The sequence below is a fragment of the Gorilla gorilla genome, chromosome 4 (genome assembly GCF_029281585.2).
Source record: "Gorilla gorilla gorilla isolate KB3781 chromosome 4, NHGRI_mGorGor1-v2.1_pri, whole genome shotgun sequence".
Taxonomy (NCBI): Eukaryota; Metazoa; Chordata; class Mammalia; order Primates; family Hominidae; genus Gorilla; species Gorilla gorilla.
In genome coordinates this window covers 164,502,362-164,521,704 of record NC_073228.2, presented here as the reverse complement: position 1 = coordinate 164,521,704, position 19,343 = coordinate 164,502,362, and the positions used below count along the sequence as shown (strand labels likewise).

Here is a 19,343-nt window from a genome sequence, read left to right as displayed (position 1 = left end):
CACCTAATAGTGACAGAAGTCTGATATGGATGGCATTAACTAAGGCAAGACTTCTCATTCGCATTTTCAACGCTATTCATAAATTATCTTTTCATTTCCTTTTCCTTTGCAGTAAAAAAGAAATCCATGAAGGTGCATTTTTTATAATAACAAAGAAGATACACAATATTATTTCCAGCTTGCTAAATGTTATAATATTGCTTTTGGTCACATTATGATAGGCATCCGTAATTACATTTACCTTTTCAGGCTTGCTACAAGGGCTTACTTAGTCTCTGAAGAGCTTCCTGCAGGCTTGGGGTCTGTGGACTGAAAATCAGTTGGATTGATGAAAGCTATGAGAAGAATTATGATGAGGGTCAGATCATATGGGCATCAGGAAAGTAAAATATTACCATTTAAACTAGAAATAAAACTTTTTTTCCTAAGTGATCATATTTACCATGACAAGCTGGGTAATTCATTGTAAGATTAATAGTACTTGACATTCACTCATCCACTTATTCAAAAGAAAATTATCCTATAAGCCTACTACATGAGAAGGACCATTATATACAACTTCTAACTTTATAAAATGTATCTTTGAATAATATCCTTCTGGGTCTTTAAGAAAAATTTGGCCAAAAAGAACCTTGAGAGTTTGCTTGTAGGCTTTATTTAAGAGTTCAGAAACTGGAAACTCTTAGGTAAAGCAGCATTTTTTAAATCATTATTGTACTTTAAGTTCCGGGATATATGTGCAGAATGTGCAGGTTTGTTACATAAGTATACTTGTGCCATGGTAGTTTTCTGCACCCATCAACCCGTCATCTATATTAGGTATTTCTTCTAATGCTATCCCTCCCCTAGCCCCTAACCCTACAACAGGCCCTGGTGTGTGATATTCCCCTCCCTGTGTCCATGTGTTCTCATAGTGCAACTCCCAATTATGAGTGAGAACATGTGGTGATTGGTTTTCTGTTCCTGTGTTAGTTTGCTGAGAATGATGGTTTCCAGCTTCATCCATGTCCTTACAAAGTACACGAACTCATCCTTTTTTATGGCTGCCTAATATGCCATGCTACGTATGTGCCACATTTTCTTTATCCAGTCTATCATTAATGGGCATTTGGGTTGGTTCCAAGTCTTTGCTATTGTGAAGAGTGCTGCAATAAAGATACGTGTGCATGTGTCTTTGTAGAAGAATGATTTATAATCCTTTGGGTATATCCCCAGTAATGGGATTGCTGGGTCAAATGGTTCTTCTGGTTCTAGATCCTTGAGAAATCACCACACTCTCTTCCACAATGATTGAACTAATTTACACTCCCACCAATAGTGTAAAAGCATTCTTATTAAGCCATATCCTCTCCAGTATCTGTTGTTTCCTGACTTTTTAATGATCACCATTCTAACTGGCTTGAGATGGTATCTCATTGTGGTTTTGATTTGCATTTCTCTAACGACTAGTGATGATGACCTTTTTTAATATGTTTGTTGGCCACATAAATGTCGTCTTTTGAGAAGTGTCTGTTCATATCCTTTGCCCACTTTTTGATGGGATTGTTGGTTTTTTCTTGGAAATTTGTTTAAATTCTTTGTAGATTCTGGATATTAGCCCTTTGTCAGATGCATAGATTGCAAAAATTTTCTCCCATTCTGTAGGTTTCCTGTTCACCCTGATGATAGTTTCTTTTGCTGTGCAGAAGCTCTTTAGTTTAGTTAGATCCCATTTGTCAATTTTGGCTTTTGTTGCCATTGCTTTTGGTGTTTTAGTCATGAAGTCTTTGCCCATGCCTATGTCCTGAATGGTTTTGCCTAGGTTTTCTTCTAGGGTTTTTATGTTTTGGGTCTTACCTTTAAATCTTTAATACATCTTGAGTTAATTTTTGTATAAGGTGTAAGGAAGGTGTCCAGTTTCAGTTTCTGCATATGGCTAGTCAGCTTTCCCAGCACCATTTATTAAATAAGGAATCCTTTCCCCATTGCTTGTTTTTGTCGGGTTTGTCAAAGATCAGATGGTTGTAGATGTGTGGCATTATTTCTGAGTCCTCTGTTCTGTTCCATTGGTCTATATCTCTGTTTTGGTACCAGTATCATGCTGTTTTGGTTACTGTAGCCTTGTAGTATAGTTTGAAGTCAGGTAGCATGATGCCTCCAGCTTTGCTTTTTTTGCTTAGGATTGCCTTGGCTATATGGGCTCTTTTTTGGTTCCATATGAAATTTAAAGTGGTTTTTTCAAATTCTGTGAAGAAAGTCAATGGTAGCTTGATGGGTATAGCATTGAATCTACAAATTACTTTGGGCAGTATGGCCATTTTCACGATATTGATTTTTCCTATCCATGAGCATGGAATGTTTTTCCATTTGTGTGACCAGTTGTTTGTAGTTCTCTTTGAAGTGGTCCCTCACATCCCTTGTAAGTTGTATTCCTAGGTATTTTATTCTCTTTGTAGCATTTGTGAAGGGAAGTTCACTCATGATTTGGCTCTCTGTTTGTCTATTATTGCTATGTAGGAATGCTTGTGATTTTTGCACATTGATTTTGTATCCTGAGATTTTGCTGAAGTTGCTTATCAGCTTAGGGAGATTTGGGGCTGAGAATATGGGGTTTTCTAAATATACAATCATGTCATCTGCAAACATAGACCATTTGACTTTCTCTCTTCCTATTCGAATACCCTTTATTTCTTTCTCTTGCCTGATTGCCCTGGACAGAATTTCCAACACTGTGTTGAATAGGAGTGCTAAGAGAGGGCATCCTTGTCTTGTGCTGGTTTCCAAAGGGAATGCTTCCAGCTTTTTCCATTCAGTATGATATTGGCTGTGGGTTTGTAATAAATGGCTCTTATTATTTCGAGATACTTTCCATCAGTACCTAGTTTATTGAGAGTTTTTAGCATGAAGGGGTGTTGAATTTTATCAAAGGCCTTTTCTGCATCTATTGAGGTAATCATATGGTTTTTGTCATGGTGTCTGTTTATGTGATGAATTACGTTTATTGACTTGTGTATGTTGAACCAGCCTTGCATCCCAGGGATGAAGCTGACTTGATGGTGGTGGACAAGCTTTTTGATGTGCTGTAAAGCAGCATTTCTTTGCCACCTGGGCAGACCATCTGCTTAATCAAGTACTTAGTTTCAGAAACCACCAAATGGAGTGGAGAAAAAGAAAGGGATCCCCTATCCCCACCTCCAGCCATCTAGATTAAGAAAAGCCAGCTGACTGGACAGTAGCACAGCCCAGTCACCTCATGGACAAATTTCCTAGGAAAGAACCTGTCCCGTCTATTCTACTTATCACTCTCCTTTGAGGTTCCGGCCACAGGTGAGTTTCTGGAAAATGTCATCAGAATCAGAAAATGTTAGCGCCAAAGAAAACCTAAAGAATAGGTACCTTTTCCTTTGTTTTAAGATGTGTCCCAATATATTTTTCTGTACTATCCAATTTGTTCCTCACAAAAATCTTGTGAAATAAGTATAGAAAGAATAGTGTTCCTGATTTCACAGTGAGGAAGCTGGAGATCAGCTGAAGGTGAAGGAATAGCTCCCCACTAGGACTGAACCAGAGCTAGACTTCTGACCTGCAGGGTCATAGCCCAGCAAGCCACACTTTAGCTATCCCTGACAGCCCCAATTAGGCCAAAAGCACGTCCCACCCACTTCAATGCTCCCACGGCATGTATTCCAGTGTTACGAGCATGTTATTTATGTGATTATTTGTTTAGTGTGTCACCCTAGAACATAGGGATTCTAACATCAGACACTCAATCTTAAACAAAATCCTTATGACTCTAATGTCAGAAATCCTATCTTTAGAACAACAGGGAAGCAAATGGTCAGGATCTAGTGACCTTTAGTTACAAGGAAGTAGGTCAAAGTGTGGGTTAAGACTACTTTCAGTTCTACCCTGCATGGATGGGGGAGAAATGAACAGGCCAACATGCTGCACGTTTCTCCTAAACATAGCTCCTCCTGTGTCTGTTTTCAGATCTTCGCCTGCTGCTGGAAATGGCCCTCTCAGTGGACTCATGGTGGCATCGGTGGCAGTGGAGAGTCAGAGATGGCTTCCCCCATTGTCCATCAGAAACCACACCGCTGCTCTCTCCAGAGAAAGGGAGACAGAGCTACAACTTGACACAGCAGCGGGTCGTGTTCCCCAACAATAGCATATTCCATCAAGATTGGGAAGAGGTCTCCAGGAGATACCCTGGCAACAGAACCTGCACAACCAAATACACCCTCTTCACCTTCCTGCCCCGGAATCTCTTTGAGCAATTTCATAGGTAGAGATCCACTTGTCTGAACAATACTCTTTTTAGAGAAAGAGTCTCATTCTGTTCCCCAGGTTGGAGTGTAGTCGTGCAATCTCGGCTCACTGCAACCTTCACCTCCTGGGTTCAAGGGAATCTCCCACCTCAGCCTCCCAAATAGCTGGGACCACAGGCGTGCACCACCATGCCCGGCAAATTTTTGTACTTTTATGTAGATATGGGGTTTTGCCACGTTGCCCAAGCTGGTCTCTAACTCCTGGGCTCCAGTGATCCGCCTGCCTCAACCTCCCAAAGAGATGGGATTACAGGAGTGAGCCACCACACCCGGCCACCAATACATACTTTAAACAAGTATTTACCACTTAGATAAACTCAGAGATGCTACCCTCTGGGGGCCACCTTTCCTTTAATATCCAAATGCATTTGTCTTAAGAAGTTTTTGTCATTCATTCTTTCATTCAACAAATATTTGTCAGGTTCTGTGCTGTCTCAGGCCATAAGCTGGGAGCTAGAGATACATTAAAAAAATAGAGAGGCAGAGAGATACTGTCCTTATTGAATATATTGTCTAGTAAAAGAGACAGACATTAGTTTTTTAATTATATAAATTGATATAAAGTTGTAACTACAATAGATACTTCTAAGGAGAGGTATATGGTGCTATTATAGTGAATAATAAGGAAATCTTGGCCTAGTTAAGGAAGTCAGGGAATTGAAGTACAACATGAAAGAGAGACTGCATTATCTGAGTGAAAAGGGATGGACAGAAGTCAGCAGAATGTTCCTGCAGACAGACCTGCACATGCAAAGGCACTGTGGCAAGAGAGAGCAAGATGCACGTGGAAAACTTGAAAACATCAGCAACTCTTTTGAGATAATGTATGAGATCATTTTAAATTAAAAGTTAAAATATGTGCTTATATATCACCCTCAATATTGTAATTATTATTATAAGTGACCATTTACTGAGCACCTGCTATGCTCCAGAGCCCTCTACTGTGTATCATGCAAATATTATAAATCATGTAATATTTATGGGACCCCTTTAAAGTCCATAATACTATCCCCATTTTGTGCAAGAGGAAATAAGCTCAAAAAAATCACACAACGAGTAAATAACAGGAACAGAATTTAAATCTAGATGGTTTTCCATTCCTGAGAATAATCATCTCCAGTCTCATCCATAAGCATGACAAAACAAACTTTGGGGACTTAGGGGGAAAGGGTGAGAAGGGGAGAGGAATAAAAGACTACAAATTGGGTGCAGAGTATACTGCTCGGGTGATGGGTGCACCAAAATCTCACAAATCACCACTAAAGAACTTACTCATGTAACCAAACACCACCTGTTCCCCAATAATCTATGGAAATAATAAATACATCTAGATGGGTTTGGCTTCAAAGCCATTACCATAATGTTTGAGGTGATACTGAAAGAGAAGGTTTAATTGATCAAGGCCAAACAGTAGGGAAGAAATGGGGGAGAAAGTACATTTTTCTTCTCCATAGTGTTTATTCACACTTCGCTTGCCCCTCCAGATGGGCTAACCTCTATTTCCTGTTCCTGGTGATTTTGAACTGGATGCCCTCCATGGAAGTCTTCCACAGAGAAATCACCATGTTACCATTGGCCATTGTCCTGTTCGTCATCATGATCAAGGATGGCATAGAGGACTTCAAGAGACACCGCTTTGACAAAGCAATAAACTGCTCCAACATTCGAATTTATGAAAGGTAAGAAAAACCATCCCTGTGTTCTCTCTTGCAAATGGGTTATGCAAACTCATCAGCATAGCCTCAGGATGAGTCTCTTTTCTTCGATTTTACTTTCCTAAATTATTTAATTCACTGATTCTCAAGTGGGGGTGATTTTGACCCCTAGTGGGCATTTAGTAATGTCTGAAGACAGTTTTGGTTGTCATACTGGGAGTAGGGGGTACTACTGACATCTAGTGGGTAAAATCCGGGGGTTCTGCTAAATAGCCTACGATACACAGGACACCACCAGGGAACAATTATTAACCAGTCAAAATGTCAATAGTGCTGAGGCTGAGAAAACTTGTTTAAGTTGTATAAGCACTCATATTATTAAGCACACAGATGCAGTATTATTAAAGGTGAGTTGAAAGCTTAAGAATTAAACTCTAGGATGGCTGGATTATCTTGGGAGACTAAGTTCAGGAGAAACTCTTTGGAGGATGTCAGGCAGTGTCTCCCAAACCAAGAAAATGTCTGCCATTTTAAAGCCTCAGTTGCTTGGGTGGAAAATTCTTGCTTTTAGAACCAGGTAGGTTTTAGGACCCAGAGTTGGTACACCTGTTCTTGGCTGCCCAGGGTGGAAAAGGAAGACACCTGTAGGTGACGTCTACATTCCAACAGGTGGAGTCTCAAACAAGTAGAAGGAAGTGGCCCGGTGGATACACACCTGTTCTCTGCAGGCTCTTTCCTTGTCATGTTTCTCCCCTGGGGTTTGCAGCCTGGCTTTTCATTTTTAGTATCCTTCTGAAAGAAGAGAGAAAAATTTTCAGCAAAGAAGGCAAGTAAAAGATGAAAATTAAATTATGAGAATTAAAAAGACAACATTGAGCAGAGATGAAAAAGGAAGGGAGGAAAAGGTGGAAAAGAAAAGAAGACAAGAAGCGAGTAGTGGTCTCTAACCTGCTCTTTGAAGGATGGTCTCACAAAGAGAACCCCAACAGACATCATCGTGGGAATCAAATCAAGACCAGCAAGTACACCGTGTTGTCCTTCGTCCCCAAAAACATTTTTGAGCAGCTACACCGGTTTGCCAATCTCTATTTTGTGGGCATTGCGGTTCTGAATTTTATCCCTGTGGTCAATGCTTTCCAGCCTGAGGTGAGCATGATACCAATCTGTGTTATCCTGGCAGTCACTGCCATCAAGGACGCTTGGGAAGACCTCCGGAGGTACAAATCGGATAAAGTCATCAATAACCGAGAGTGCCTCATCTACAGCAGGTAAAGCAAAAAACTCTGGGGAAGTCTTGGGCCCAGCCTGATCTTTTTGTGGCTGCTATCACTGCAGTTACTGTTTGTAGAAGGGATGGAGTAGGGAGATATCATTATTTTATTTCAGGGAAGCTGTTCAGTTCTCTACAGTGAGCTTTATAGTCTACAATCCAGAAAAAAGGAGAATTGAGTCAGTCTTTTAAAATTAGGAGGTCTTTATTATGTAGCATTTTCTTCACTATTTCAAATGTGTCTAACATTTAACAGTTTTGCATATATTCTCATCTCCTCTTAACCCAGTGTGGCCATGAGCACATTTAAGGCTGGTTGAGGACACTGGGAGGGAAGAGGCATCACTGTATTTGGGGGAGCAATGGAGTATTGTGTTAGGAGAAGCACAACAGGAGACACACTGCCTGAGTTGAACAGCCTCCAGTAGTTACTAACTGCCTGACTTTAGACAAGCAATATAACCTCTGAAATTCATTTTGTAATTCATAAAATTTGAACAGTTCCTGAGGTGGTTGTGAGAGTTGCAGGAGATAATTCTTAGAAAATACTTAGCACAGTATATGACATACAACAAATGCTCAGTAAATGCAAGCTGAAATTGCATTATTTTTAGAATGTCAAACCCAACGTTTCCTTCATCACTAACTCTGTTTTTGGGAGTTCTCCCTGATGCTGTCTTAACCAAAGCAAAGACTGCACACCACCTGTCCTGAAGCTGAGAAACCTTGTTTTAACTTGTGTAAGTGCTCATATTATTAAGCACAGAGATGCAATATTTTTTAGGGTGAGTTGAAATCTGAAGAATTAAACTCTAGGATGACTGGACTATCTGATGTCATTAGACATTTATTTAATGTCATTTTATACATGTCATTGTTCTACAAAGGTTTCATTGAGCAAATGACTAAACTAGGTTGTCAGGATAGGACATGCTCTCACTTGGCAAGGAAAGAAGACAGAGTTAGAGTGTGTCTCAACTTTGTGATAACCCACATAGCCCTAAAAGAAGCAAGGGAGTTGAGTCTGGGCTCACAGAGAGACTAGAGGGACAAAGCACCTTCAGAGCTAGCAGTTGGCAGCCTAAGATGATGGAGTCTCTAGCAGGTAAGAGCTTGACTTCTTGCTGAAGAAGGAAAACATCCATGTCTCACAAGCAGCACCCTAGGCCATCTCATTCCTTTTGACTCTCCACCCCAGTTCAGCAAACATTCCGCACTGGCTCTGGTCCTTGTTAGAATGAAAGAGACTTGCTTCGAGGTATGTACTCCAGCCATTTAGGCACTGCTTACTTCTAAGGAGGGGTTCTCTTCTCCAGGGGAGTGAAAGGTGGCCAGCTTGGAGCTGGCTGCTGAAAGGATTTATGAGTCAAACTCCACTTGGAAAATTGTAGCCAGGGGAAACCTCCAAGATGAGTATCTAATACAATGACTTTAGATGGTATTTACCAATATCATCCAAGAACCCCTGCAAGAAACTCCATGTTCATCCCTCAGCAGCAAATGAGCTTCTTGTCTCTTTGCTTGAAGGGACACAGTTGCACGTTTAGAAAAATTAATCTGAAGGATAATTTTTTTTTCCAGCTAGATCCAATTGTCTTGAATGTTATGAGCACACTGGACAGCCAGAGTTAACATTTAGTCGTTCCTCGCCTTTGAATATGAAAATTATAAAGAGAGGATGAAATCACTGCTGGGGTGTGATGCCTTCCTTTGAAAAAGCGGTGTTTGAGAAAGCATTGTTTTTCTTTTTTTTCTTTTCTTTTTCTTTTCTTTTCTTTTTTTTTTTTTTTTTTTTTTTTTTTTTTTGAGACAGAGTCTTGGTCTGTCGCCCAGGCTGGAGTGCAGTGGCGCCATCACAGCTCACTGCAAGCTCCACCTCCCGGGTTCACACCATTCTCCTGCCTCAGCCTCCCGAGTAGCTGGGACTACAGGTGCCCGCCATCACGCCTGGCTAATTTTTTGTGTTTTTAGTAGAGACGGGGTTTCACCGTGTGAGCCAGGATGGTCTCAATCTCCTGACTTCGTGATCCGCCCGCCTCGGCCTTCCAAAGTGCTGGGATTACAGGCGTGAGCCACCGCGCCCGGCCGAGAAAGCATTGTTTTTCTTTTGGCACCAATCCACCGTCACTTTTTGTTTTCCACCTTACTCTCTTGTTTTTTTCCATGGAATATACACAGTGGCAAGCCAGGAAGCTGGTGCCTCAGGGAGGAATGCACGTGGGCTGCAGTGAGCCTGGTCCTGTTCTCCTCGCTCTGCCAGAATATCGCAGAATCATGGCCTGGTTCTTGGGAATAATCTCAGTGTGGATTAGACCACAGACTCACTTCTGCTGGGAGCTGGCAGGACCTAGGCCAGGCTGCTGTTGTTGTTTCCAAAATAGCTTCCAGGGAACATCGGAAAACCAAGATGATAACAATCTAGAAAAAAGAAACATTAGTCCACCAGCTCACTGGCAGGGAGGAGCATGGAGTTTTCATAGCAGTATTTCCCAAAGCGTATTCAGTGGAATAACAGTGACAAAGAAATAGTCTCCGAAAAAATACGTGCATGGCCAAATTATATATGCTGGCCCTCCTCCAATGGACCCATAGCCCATGAAGGACTAAGAAAAGACACAGCAAAGAAACCTGTTCGTCTTTGATTAACTCAGTGTTGCTTTACATTTACTGGGCTTTGGAAATATTTTTTAATATCTAAGTTTGGGAATTTTTACTTTTTCAAGTATACAAAAATAATTGGCTACAGGGACCAGATAGGTAATTAAATGGACCGAATAGTTTATAAAAAGCAGTATTACTCATGGACTGATAAATGGCCAATGACAGTTGGCATCAGTGTTAGGAGGCAATAGGGAATGGTGGTGACTATGGCAAAGTGGGGAGGCCATGCATTTATCCTAGGAGGCAGAGCTGGTCACTCAGCTTCTGCTAATTGTTATTATGTAGAAGTACAGGCCTAGTGTTGTTGCCAGATTGTCTGAGCTTTATTAGGGCAGCTAAAAATTAATATTTTTATTTGAAATAACCTGACTTTTAACTGATTTTATATTATTTTGTAACTGATGTAATTTTTTCAAACACTTCAGACCTATTTTTTTGAAACCTAAAGTTCTATTTTGCTTATGAGCCCAAAAACTTGCAAACTTTGCTTCAAAATATTCTAGAAATCTGGAGTCTCTGCAAAAGAATAATAAGTTTCTTTTTTTGTTGATGCTTTTTTGAGATGGGCAGTGGGGGCAGGGGTCTTGGTACGTTGCCCAGGCTGGTCTAGAACTTGGCTTGAGCTGTCCTCTTGCTTCAAACTCCCAAGTAGGTGGGATTGCAGGCATGCCATCACTTCTGGCCCTAGGTTCTTCTTTTGAAGTTCATCCTCAAGGGACAGAAAGAGGGTATGACCTTGAGGTAAGAATGCAGGCCTGGGAGGCAGAGGCCTGTAGTCTAGGCCCAGATCTCAGACTAACTATTAATAGCTTAGGAAAGTCATTTAAACATATAGACCTCAGTTTCCACTTTTGTGAAATTTGGGAGTCAGACTAGATCTTGTCCTGTGAGATGGACTGAGAAAGAACAGAACCCATAGCCAAATAAATTTACACATTAATAGAATAAAGGTTCTAGGATGACCCTCAGTAAGTAGTCTATCAGCTTTGTTTAACCCAGCTGTCAGTTGAGATGTTCTTTGCCACAAGTAGGAGAAACTTCCATTTTAACAGGTTTAAACAATGAAGAGACTTCCTTGGCTTAAGTCATTACAAGTGTCCTGAGGTAGGAGGGTGATCAGCATGGTTCAATCAGCGTCCTAGATCCAGCTCTCACCAATCCTTTTCATTCAGCCCTCCTCAGTGTCATCTTAACTCTCAGGGAGACTTCTCTCATGGCAATGAAATGGCTGCAGCAGCTCCAGCCCTCACATCTACATGTGATCATGTATGAAAAGAGAAAGAAAGACACTTCTGGTAGCCATCTTGGAAGGTCAAGGAAGCTTACTACTCCCTAGAGCCTCCTCACATCTCAGTGGCCTCACTTGTTCATCCCTAAACCAATCCCTAGGGGCAAGAGATGGGATTGTACTAACTAGGTTATACCTGAGCCACAGTCCCCACCCACAGAGCCCAGCATGAAGTCAGCTTCCCTGAAAGCCTATGGGCCATTCCAGGAAGATGTAAAAGCCAAAGTTTTTTTAAAAATAAGATAGTTTCCAGCAGAATGAGGAACAGATGTTGGAGAAGCCACCTCAATGTCCTCAGCACTATCACTTTAAAATATTTTTGAGACTTGACTCTTTGTAAATTGCTTTCCACGTATTAGCAGGAATATACACATCTTGGGACATTCTATACTATATGTCCCTACAGTTTTTCCACCTCTGAAGTGGATTGATTCTATGAAAGACCCCAGCAGAGGAAGCTAAGACATGCTATTAAATAGATAAGTGTTAGTTATTATCTTAACTGATGGATGCTAAAAGACATATCCTTTTGCCATATCAAGGACACATGACAGATGTCAGGAAAAGAATACAAGATTTAAGAGGACAATTTTTTTTTTTCTGGAAAGCAACATAAGAAATTACATCTCATGCCCTAGCCCTATCCATTTTATTTATTTCACCTCAAATTTACACATTTGAGCAACTGATGCTTTTTTTTTTCATTTTTGTGCAATTGAATACTAGAGCCGTTGGAATTTTGCTCATGACCTAAGCCCATGCATCATCCACCCTAGACTTGTTTATACTGTGAGGAAATGTCCTTTTGCAAACAGCAGAAGCCTTGTTAACAGAATTACAATCCCGTTAGAGCATTTTCTTTTAATATAGCAACCGTGTTTGTGGTCTAAAGGTGACCCATTAATTAGATTTATGGAATGACTTCGAGGAGAGATTAGCTTCAGAATTGTATTAGTTTAGCTTCTCCCAGGGCTCAGTTTAATGAATCTAGAAACCATACCAGCAAGAGATTTGTATTTTTCCATCCAGCTTAGTAAATTTTTATTTGTATTCAGAAAACATGTAGTACAGAGCAGGGAATGGGAACTGAGGGAATCCAGGGTGGTTCCTTATTGTAATGAAACCTAAGCCCTCCACAGTTTCAGCAGCTGGTCACTCACTTATTCATCTATTCAGCAAATTTTAATTCAAGACTTAGTGTGTGCATTGCCATGGCAAACCTTATGTGCCCTCAAAGGACTCTCAGTCTAGGGGTCACGAGGAACTTACAAATAGCTACAATGTCCCACGTGCTTCAGTAGCCTACCTGCAAAGGGACACAGAAGTGCAGAGGATGTGGTGACCCACCCACCTGCAGAAACGTCAAGGCCAAGGGAAGTTTTCAGTAAAAGAAGTAAAATTTCAGGAGAGCCTGAAGGAGGAGCAACATTTAGCCAGGCAGAGGGAACATATTTCACCTCACAGCCTGTTCCTGTGTCAATGAAATGTTGTATGTGTGGCTTATGCTGGTATTAGAAAGACCAGGACCAAGAAATGATGGAAACTTAGTGGAAGAATAATACAGATTATATATTTTTTTAATCTGACTTTTTACTGAGACTTGGAGCATCTGTCTTCTGTAAGTCAGGCGGCTGCTAAAATAAACAGCTTTCTGACAGCGTAGCACTGAGGGCCTAGCCTGGCCTGGCCTGCAACCTGTTTTCTTTTGTCTGTGAGTTTGCACCTGTGTCCTCAGGGAAACCTACAAGGGAGGAAGCCAGAGGTCCTGATCCTGGTTATGTCACTAATTAACTACATGACCTAAATGAAGCCACTTAAGCAGTTGGGGCCCCATGTGTTTCATCTTTAAATAGTGATCATAATATCTCTCTGGCATATTTTGTGAAAAGGTGTTCAGATGACATATAAGAGGGCTTGAAAATAATGAAGCTATAGAAATAAACTTCAGGATGCAATGCCACAGGGTGAGTAAAGTAATGACCTTACTGGATGCTTGGCATGGAGGGCTTTGACATGGGACCTGGGCTTTTCTCAGAGCTGCCATTTACCAAATATGTGGCCTATGCAGATACTTGATCACTTGAGCCTCCATTTCAACCTATATAAAATGGGGCCGATACTAGCCCCTGACTCCCAGGGTCATGTGGATCCAATGAGATTATCTTTATAAATTGTTTAGCTCAGTGCCTGCACCATAAGTAGTACTTAGCAATTTTTTTGTTTTTTTGTTTGTTTGTTTGTTTGTTTTTGAGCCCAGGCTGGAGTGCAGTGGCGCAGTCTTGACTCACTGCAACCTCTGCCTCCTGGGCTGGGGATTCTCCTGCCTCAGCCTCCCGAGTAGCTGGGATTACAGGCATGCACCATCATGCCCGGGTAATTTTTGTATTTTTCATAGAGACGGGGTTTCACTATATTGACCAAGCTGATCTCAAACTCCTGACCTCAAGTGGTCCTCCCAGTTCGGTCTCCCAAAGTGTTGGTATTATGGCGTGAGCCACCACGCCCAACCAGTAATTTTTTTTTTTTTAATTTCCAATCATCTCAAGCTTAACTTTTTCAATGCCAACCCCAGCCTGAGGCTTTATCTTTTTTGCTGTGTGTCCTACACATACAAGGGTGGAATTGCTAGTTTTATAGTTTCAGTGGGAAAAGCCAAGGACATTCACTGAGCCACAGATACCAGTGGACAGGGTTATAATGATTTAAAAGCAAAATCTATGCTTTGCGCTGTCATTTTTCCTGCTAGTCTATGTGGCAGAATTTTAAAATCTGAATTCAGCAAAACTCTCTAGAGGTTAGCCCTCTTTCTTTTATTTCTGTCCACAGCACACTTGAACATACCCACACCAAGATTTAGATTCAGAAAAGGGATGTAGGTGGCCTCATCTGGCTCATAGCCTCAGCCACTTGGTCCAACTCAACTTCTTAACATAGACTCTATGTTAGAATATCATATTTGTACAGCTGTTAATAAAGCTGCGATTTGGTACTAATATTTCCTCTGAATAACAGCCCTCAAGGAAACCCCCAAAAGAAGATGAACTGATTGACCAGGCAGAATTTAAGCTTTGCCAGGGCTATCTGAACATCAAAATACAGTCATAAGCCTGTCTTCGCCCTAAAAGTATATTCTAGGGTTGCTGCCTGCAGGTATTAAAAAAGTTACTGCATGTAAAATGTTAGCTTTGTGTCTGTGGCACTCATAAAATGTTAGCTTAAATATTGCTAAGGAGAGTTCGGTAGCCTTGATAGGCAGAAGTCATCATGAGCTTAACCCAAGGGGAGTAAGAAAGAATGACCACAGGCTCGAGTTTGGAACTGCATGAAAGAAGACAAAAAAAAAAAAAAAATCTTTAACCATAGAACTTGACTCCAAGCTCTAATAATATAACAAAATGGGCCTCGGGGAGGACTCTGAAAAATGCAGACAACAGAAAAACATCCATTATCATTCCTGGCTATGAAAAGTGCAGTTGGCTGGACTTACAGACCAGCAGACCATTGCATTCCAGCCTTCAGGCCTTTGCTCTACACTTGGCACCAACAAACCAGGCTCCTTTCTGAAGCATCCATTTTGCAGGTGCCCACGCTACTCCCACTGCCTCACCCTGTGCTCACAGAAGGCCATAAACCATTTGGGCAAATTCAGCTTGTCATTTCAGGAGAGAATGCTTTAGGTCCTCCCCAAAACTCACTGGGTGGGAGAGTCATAAAACAAGAATTCAGGTGTCCCTGATGCTCCGCACTCTTGTCATCAGGCATGATTTGTATGTCCACAGGTAAGGATTTATGGCCTCTGTTTTGCCATTAAGGAGATCGGAATTCCAAAAGGTGAGGCTCCTGTTCTCAACCCAACCTCTGCTAGGTTTATGTCACCTTCTTCTGAGGCTCAATCAGCTTCGTGCCTCACTCCAAAACAGAGCCACGAGACCATGCTGAGCCATGTCGCTCCCACCACCATCACTCATCTGTCCTTGTAGACACACCTGTGTGACCTTATGCACGTTAGATAACTTTCTGAGCCTGTTTCATCATCTATGAAATAGGGATAATGATAAAAATAAAAGCTATCTCATTATTAGACAGCTAACCTGTAATGGAGGTTAAATGCTGGGTTCGTTATAGGTAGTCAATACATGTAAGCTAATAATTTAAAATATCATTGTTAGAAGTCTCCACTAGGGTATCTATAACAAAGATGTTAAAATGGCCAAAGGTTAGGAAAAACTGCCTTCCTACTACCTGTATTCAAGAAAAATATACAAGGAATCAATTGATATTTACTAAACACTCCCCATGTGCTAAACACTATTCCCAACCCTATGTGCATATAGAAATATAAGACCCAGGATCATCGCAGCTCTTAGCAAGCTTCTTACGTACTTTAAAATAGAAGATGCACATGACAATTAGGAAATAGGATGGTAATATACAGGGAAGTGTGGCAACAAGATGTGCACCGTCATGTCCAGTGCCCAGGAGTGAAAAGAGAAAGGCAGCATTTGGATCTGCAGAGGTTAAAGGATGAGCATTTGGGAGGCAATTCATATCCTTGAATACCCCCGGGCTGAAGAATCGTAACCCATGGCTATGATCTTGCTGGATGGCACCTGTGACTTCCATGTCCTCTGAAGCACTGTGTTTCCATGGCCATCACTGCTTAGTGACATTCTATGTGCAGTTCTGCTTTCTTTACTGCCACCACATGGTCAAAAAGGTCAGGAGTGGGTTATCCCCAGACCTGGGGCTTCAAACATCCTCCCAGTATAAAGAACTTTATACTGTATTAATGTAACCCAAATGTTCCAGCCCTCACTAGCTTCTGGGTATGAATGAGCTCCCATTAACAAAAACGTCCCAGTGACCATGCCATTCAGCTCCAATCTGCTGACTTAGAACCTCAGTCCTCCCACCCTAATCCTCAGCTCTCCACAGATATATCTAGGCATCCTCAGATTGGTAAATATCACATGTGTCCTCCACTATTTCCAGCCCAGCCAGGGGTCCTGGTCGCCCCCCCACCCCCACCCCCCTGCTTCTCTGGCCTCAGCTGTTTCTTTCTGGTGCTTCCCTGAGCCCTGCAAGTCTCATCCACCTCCCCAACCCCATTGTGATCTGTAGGTCACACAAGCTGTAAGCAGGGAAGCCAGGATTCAAAGCCTCTCTCAATCCCTATGCTGCAGTCACTCTGTCGGGCATTCCTCTCTCACCCTGGGTTAGTGACATGGCACTGAGCATTCTGGGCCTGGCATTCGAGCTTCCTGAAGGACAGCCAGGCCAGCTCATCATCCTATGTGGAATGGGAAGTTCCGCAAGATAACTAATCCTTCTGAAAAATCCCCTCTACTCTAGTTGCCTGAAACTCTTTTAATAAAATCCAGATGCTTGAGAAATGGAGCCTTCAGCATCCTCTCCTCCCTCTATTTCGCCTTTCACCTGCTCCCCCATGGCATCCAGTTGGCTACAAACCTCTCTTGCTGTTTATTTACCTCTTAATAATCCCTGTCTCCTCTCAGAAAGCCATTTAGCACTGCACCACTTAATTTTCCTTGTGGCAGAATCTGCCAGGTGGAGCCTTCATCCCGAGCCATGTTGATTTGTCTTATTTTTAAACAGCAGTGAACATGGCATAAAACTATAATAGCAGTCAGTTCCCAGGTGTGGACCCCCCAGTAGGGGGACAATCCAGGGTGCGTGGATGTTTCCACCTGGGGCAGCTGTTCGAAACAGGCTGGATTAATGAGAGAATGACTTCTGCAGGCGGCTCCTGGCCAGCTGCTGGTCTCCCCTGGGCTTCACTCCATGCAAGAGCATGCTGCTTTTCTGCATCAGCAGGATTCGGCCAGTCATCACCTCCCCTGACTGAATCCCCTTGGGCTGTGTGCATCCCTGACTTTTCCACAGACATGGTCCTGACAGTGGAGGAGACAAAGTAGATGCTAGAGAATCAGCATAAAGTGGCCCAGGGCAAGAAGGAAATATCCCTGATCTCATTTTTTAATCCCTAAAATTCCTACAAAATGTGTCTCTGATTCTATAACATAACTAAGTTTAGTTACTATAGATAAAATTTTTCAAATTTTGTACCGGCCAAACTACTGAACTATGTTTCCCCTAAACTTTTTTTTTTTAATGAATGCCCCCAAAGTCATATGGATCTCATAGCTTTATTATTCCTAGATGCCTACCAGGGTATCCTGGAGGTATGTGTGCTTCTGTTTGAGAAGCTCAACCCTGGAACTGGGCTATCTCTGTCTTGGGGACGGCAAACCCACAACAGTCACTGAGAATATTTCTTCACCACTGCATGCGATCCTAAGGAAGAGAGGATTATGTCTAAAGAAAAGACAGGCAATTATAACCAGTACAGCAGTGACCTCCTTGGGATCCAGCAAGTAACGTAAAGAAGAGAGAGACTAGTCTGACTTACCACTTGTGGGTGGCTCCTTTGATACTTAGATCGTGACAGGACTTGACAGGACAATACTCCAGCCCAGCTTACAGAAGTGACAGCTCAGAAAAACACATACGCCACAAGCTCCTCTCCATAGCACTCCATCTTCCAGCACCTTTATAACCCGCATTCTAGAATAAGCAGTGCAGTCCTTTATTACAAAGGGGAAGAATGAGATTCAGTGTTCATGGGTGGAGGTGCATTGGCTTTGCCTTTGATATGCCTCTGTATGCAGATACTGGCCAACTAGTTTTATCAAAACCAGTTTGCTCTGGGAGGGTTGGCGATCAGGATTTGCTCAGAGTGGAAGGTGTTCTCCCTGACTCCAATCTCAAATACTGGGTAGAATGCTGAGATTATAGCAGTCAACTGATACCCCACATCCCCAAAGGCATTATCCAGTAGGACACAGAAGCCAAAGGAGGGGGAAAAAAAAGGAAGACAAGACAGAATGAATAATACATTCTTTGTTCCTTGGGACAGTTTTGCTATAATATTTAAGAACACTTTAAAGCACTCTCTCAAAAAGAAAAAAGAAAACCAGTCTCTCCTTCACATTCTGAGATTCTTTTCTCACAGAGAGTATTTTCTCACAGACCATTCAAATGCCTGTAAGTAGCCTTATACTTGGATATTTAACAGGTTTTCCCAGGGCTACTTTGAAGAAGGAAAAATATTATCCCCTGAGTCAGCAGAATTTCTCTGACTGTTTGACTGTTACAATGCACTCTTAGTGAAGGAGTTCCCACCCTAAATATATAAATAAACAACAAAATGTTTAAATAATCAAATGTATTTCCAAAATGGCACAGGGAAACAAATCTGGGGTGACTGCCCCTATTATTCATAGAAAATAAAAGTGAGGGTTGGGGGGAGATGGGGATGGTTAATGGGTACCAGAAAAAAAACAAAACAAAACAAAATAGAAAGAATGATTAAGACCTAGTATGTGATAGCACAACGGTGACTATAGTCAATAATAATTCAATTATATATTTTTAAATAACTAAATGAGTACGTTGGATTGTTTGTAACACAAAGGATAAATGCTTGAAGGGATGGATATCCTGTTTTCCATGATGTGATTATTACACATTGCATGCCTGTACGAAAGCATCCCATGTACCCCATAAATATATATACCTACTATGCACCCGCAAAAATTTAAAGGAAAAGAAAAGGGATGTGGGTGGAGTGGAAGCACAGAATGAGCTCATTAACTGAAAGGTGGTTGGAAACCTGTTATGTGCTTTCACATGTAAGGAGGAATTATTACTAAAATGCTACAGACGCATCACCCCCAGAATCCTCAGAAGGGGTCTCAATAGTCATTTGGATGACATTTAACCGTGTCTGCTGCACTGAGCTCCCAGAGCTGCAGAGCACTTCCACAGAACCCTGTGGTTCTTTCGAGTTCTAAAGTTGCTCCCCAATTCCAATGTCCCTGTTTATTTTATAGACTTGGCCTTCCAGATGGAAGCACCTTTATTTCAGGCGGCTGGGGAAGTCTTCTGAGAAGATCTTTTATAACCAGGAAGATTGGTTCTTAGGAAGATTTGTCTGAGGTTCTCCAGAGGGCCTCCAGGAGGGGAGGAAGACACCAAAACCCTCTTCCTCCTCAGGGACTTTTGTGATGTCAAAGGAGAAAACTGGAATTCTATTCACAACTCTTTCTCTGTGGAAGAGTAGACATGTCATGCCCAGTGCA

The 19,343-nt window shown here is 41.8% G+C and overlaps 1 protein-coding gene and 1 long non-coding RNA gene across 2 annotated transcripts in view; one reads left to right on the top strand and one right to left on the bottom strand.

Moving 5' to 3' along the window:
• Positions 1–19,343, top strand: part of ATP10B (ATPase phospholipid transporting 10B (putative)) — a 218,112-nt gene that overhangs the window by 87,403 nt on the left and 111,366 nt on the right. Inside the window, exons 4-5 of the mRNA XM_055386545.2 lie at positions 3,970–4,264; positions 5,792–5,986. Coding sequence (XP_055242520.1) covers positions 3,990–4,264; positions 5,792–5,986 — 470 coding nt within the window. The 5' untranslated portion in view covers positions 3,970–3,989. The remainder of the gene's footprint in view (positions 1–3,969; positions 4,265–5,791; positions 5,987–19,343) is intronic.
• LOC134758608 (uncharacterized) lies at positions 189–17,749 on the bottom strand. The gene is made up of 3 exons (XR_010133977.1): positions 17,612–17,749; positions 6,678–6,754; positions 189–335 (listed from the first exon to the last, which is right to left on the bottom strand). It is a non-coding gene; the product is annotated as an uncharacterized lncRNA (long non-coding RNA).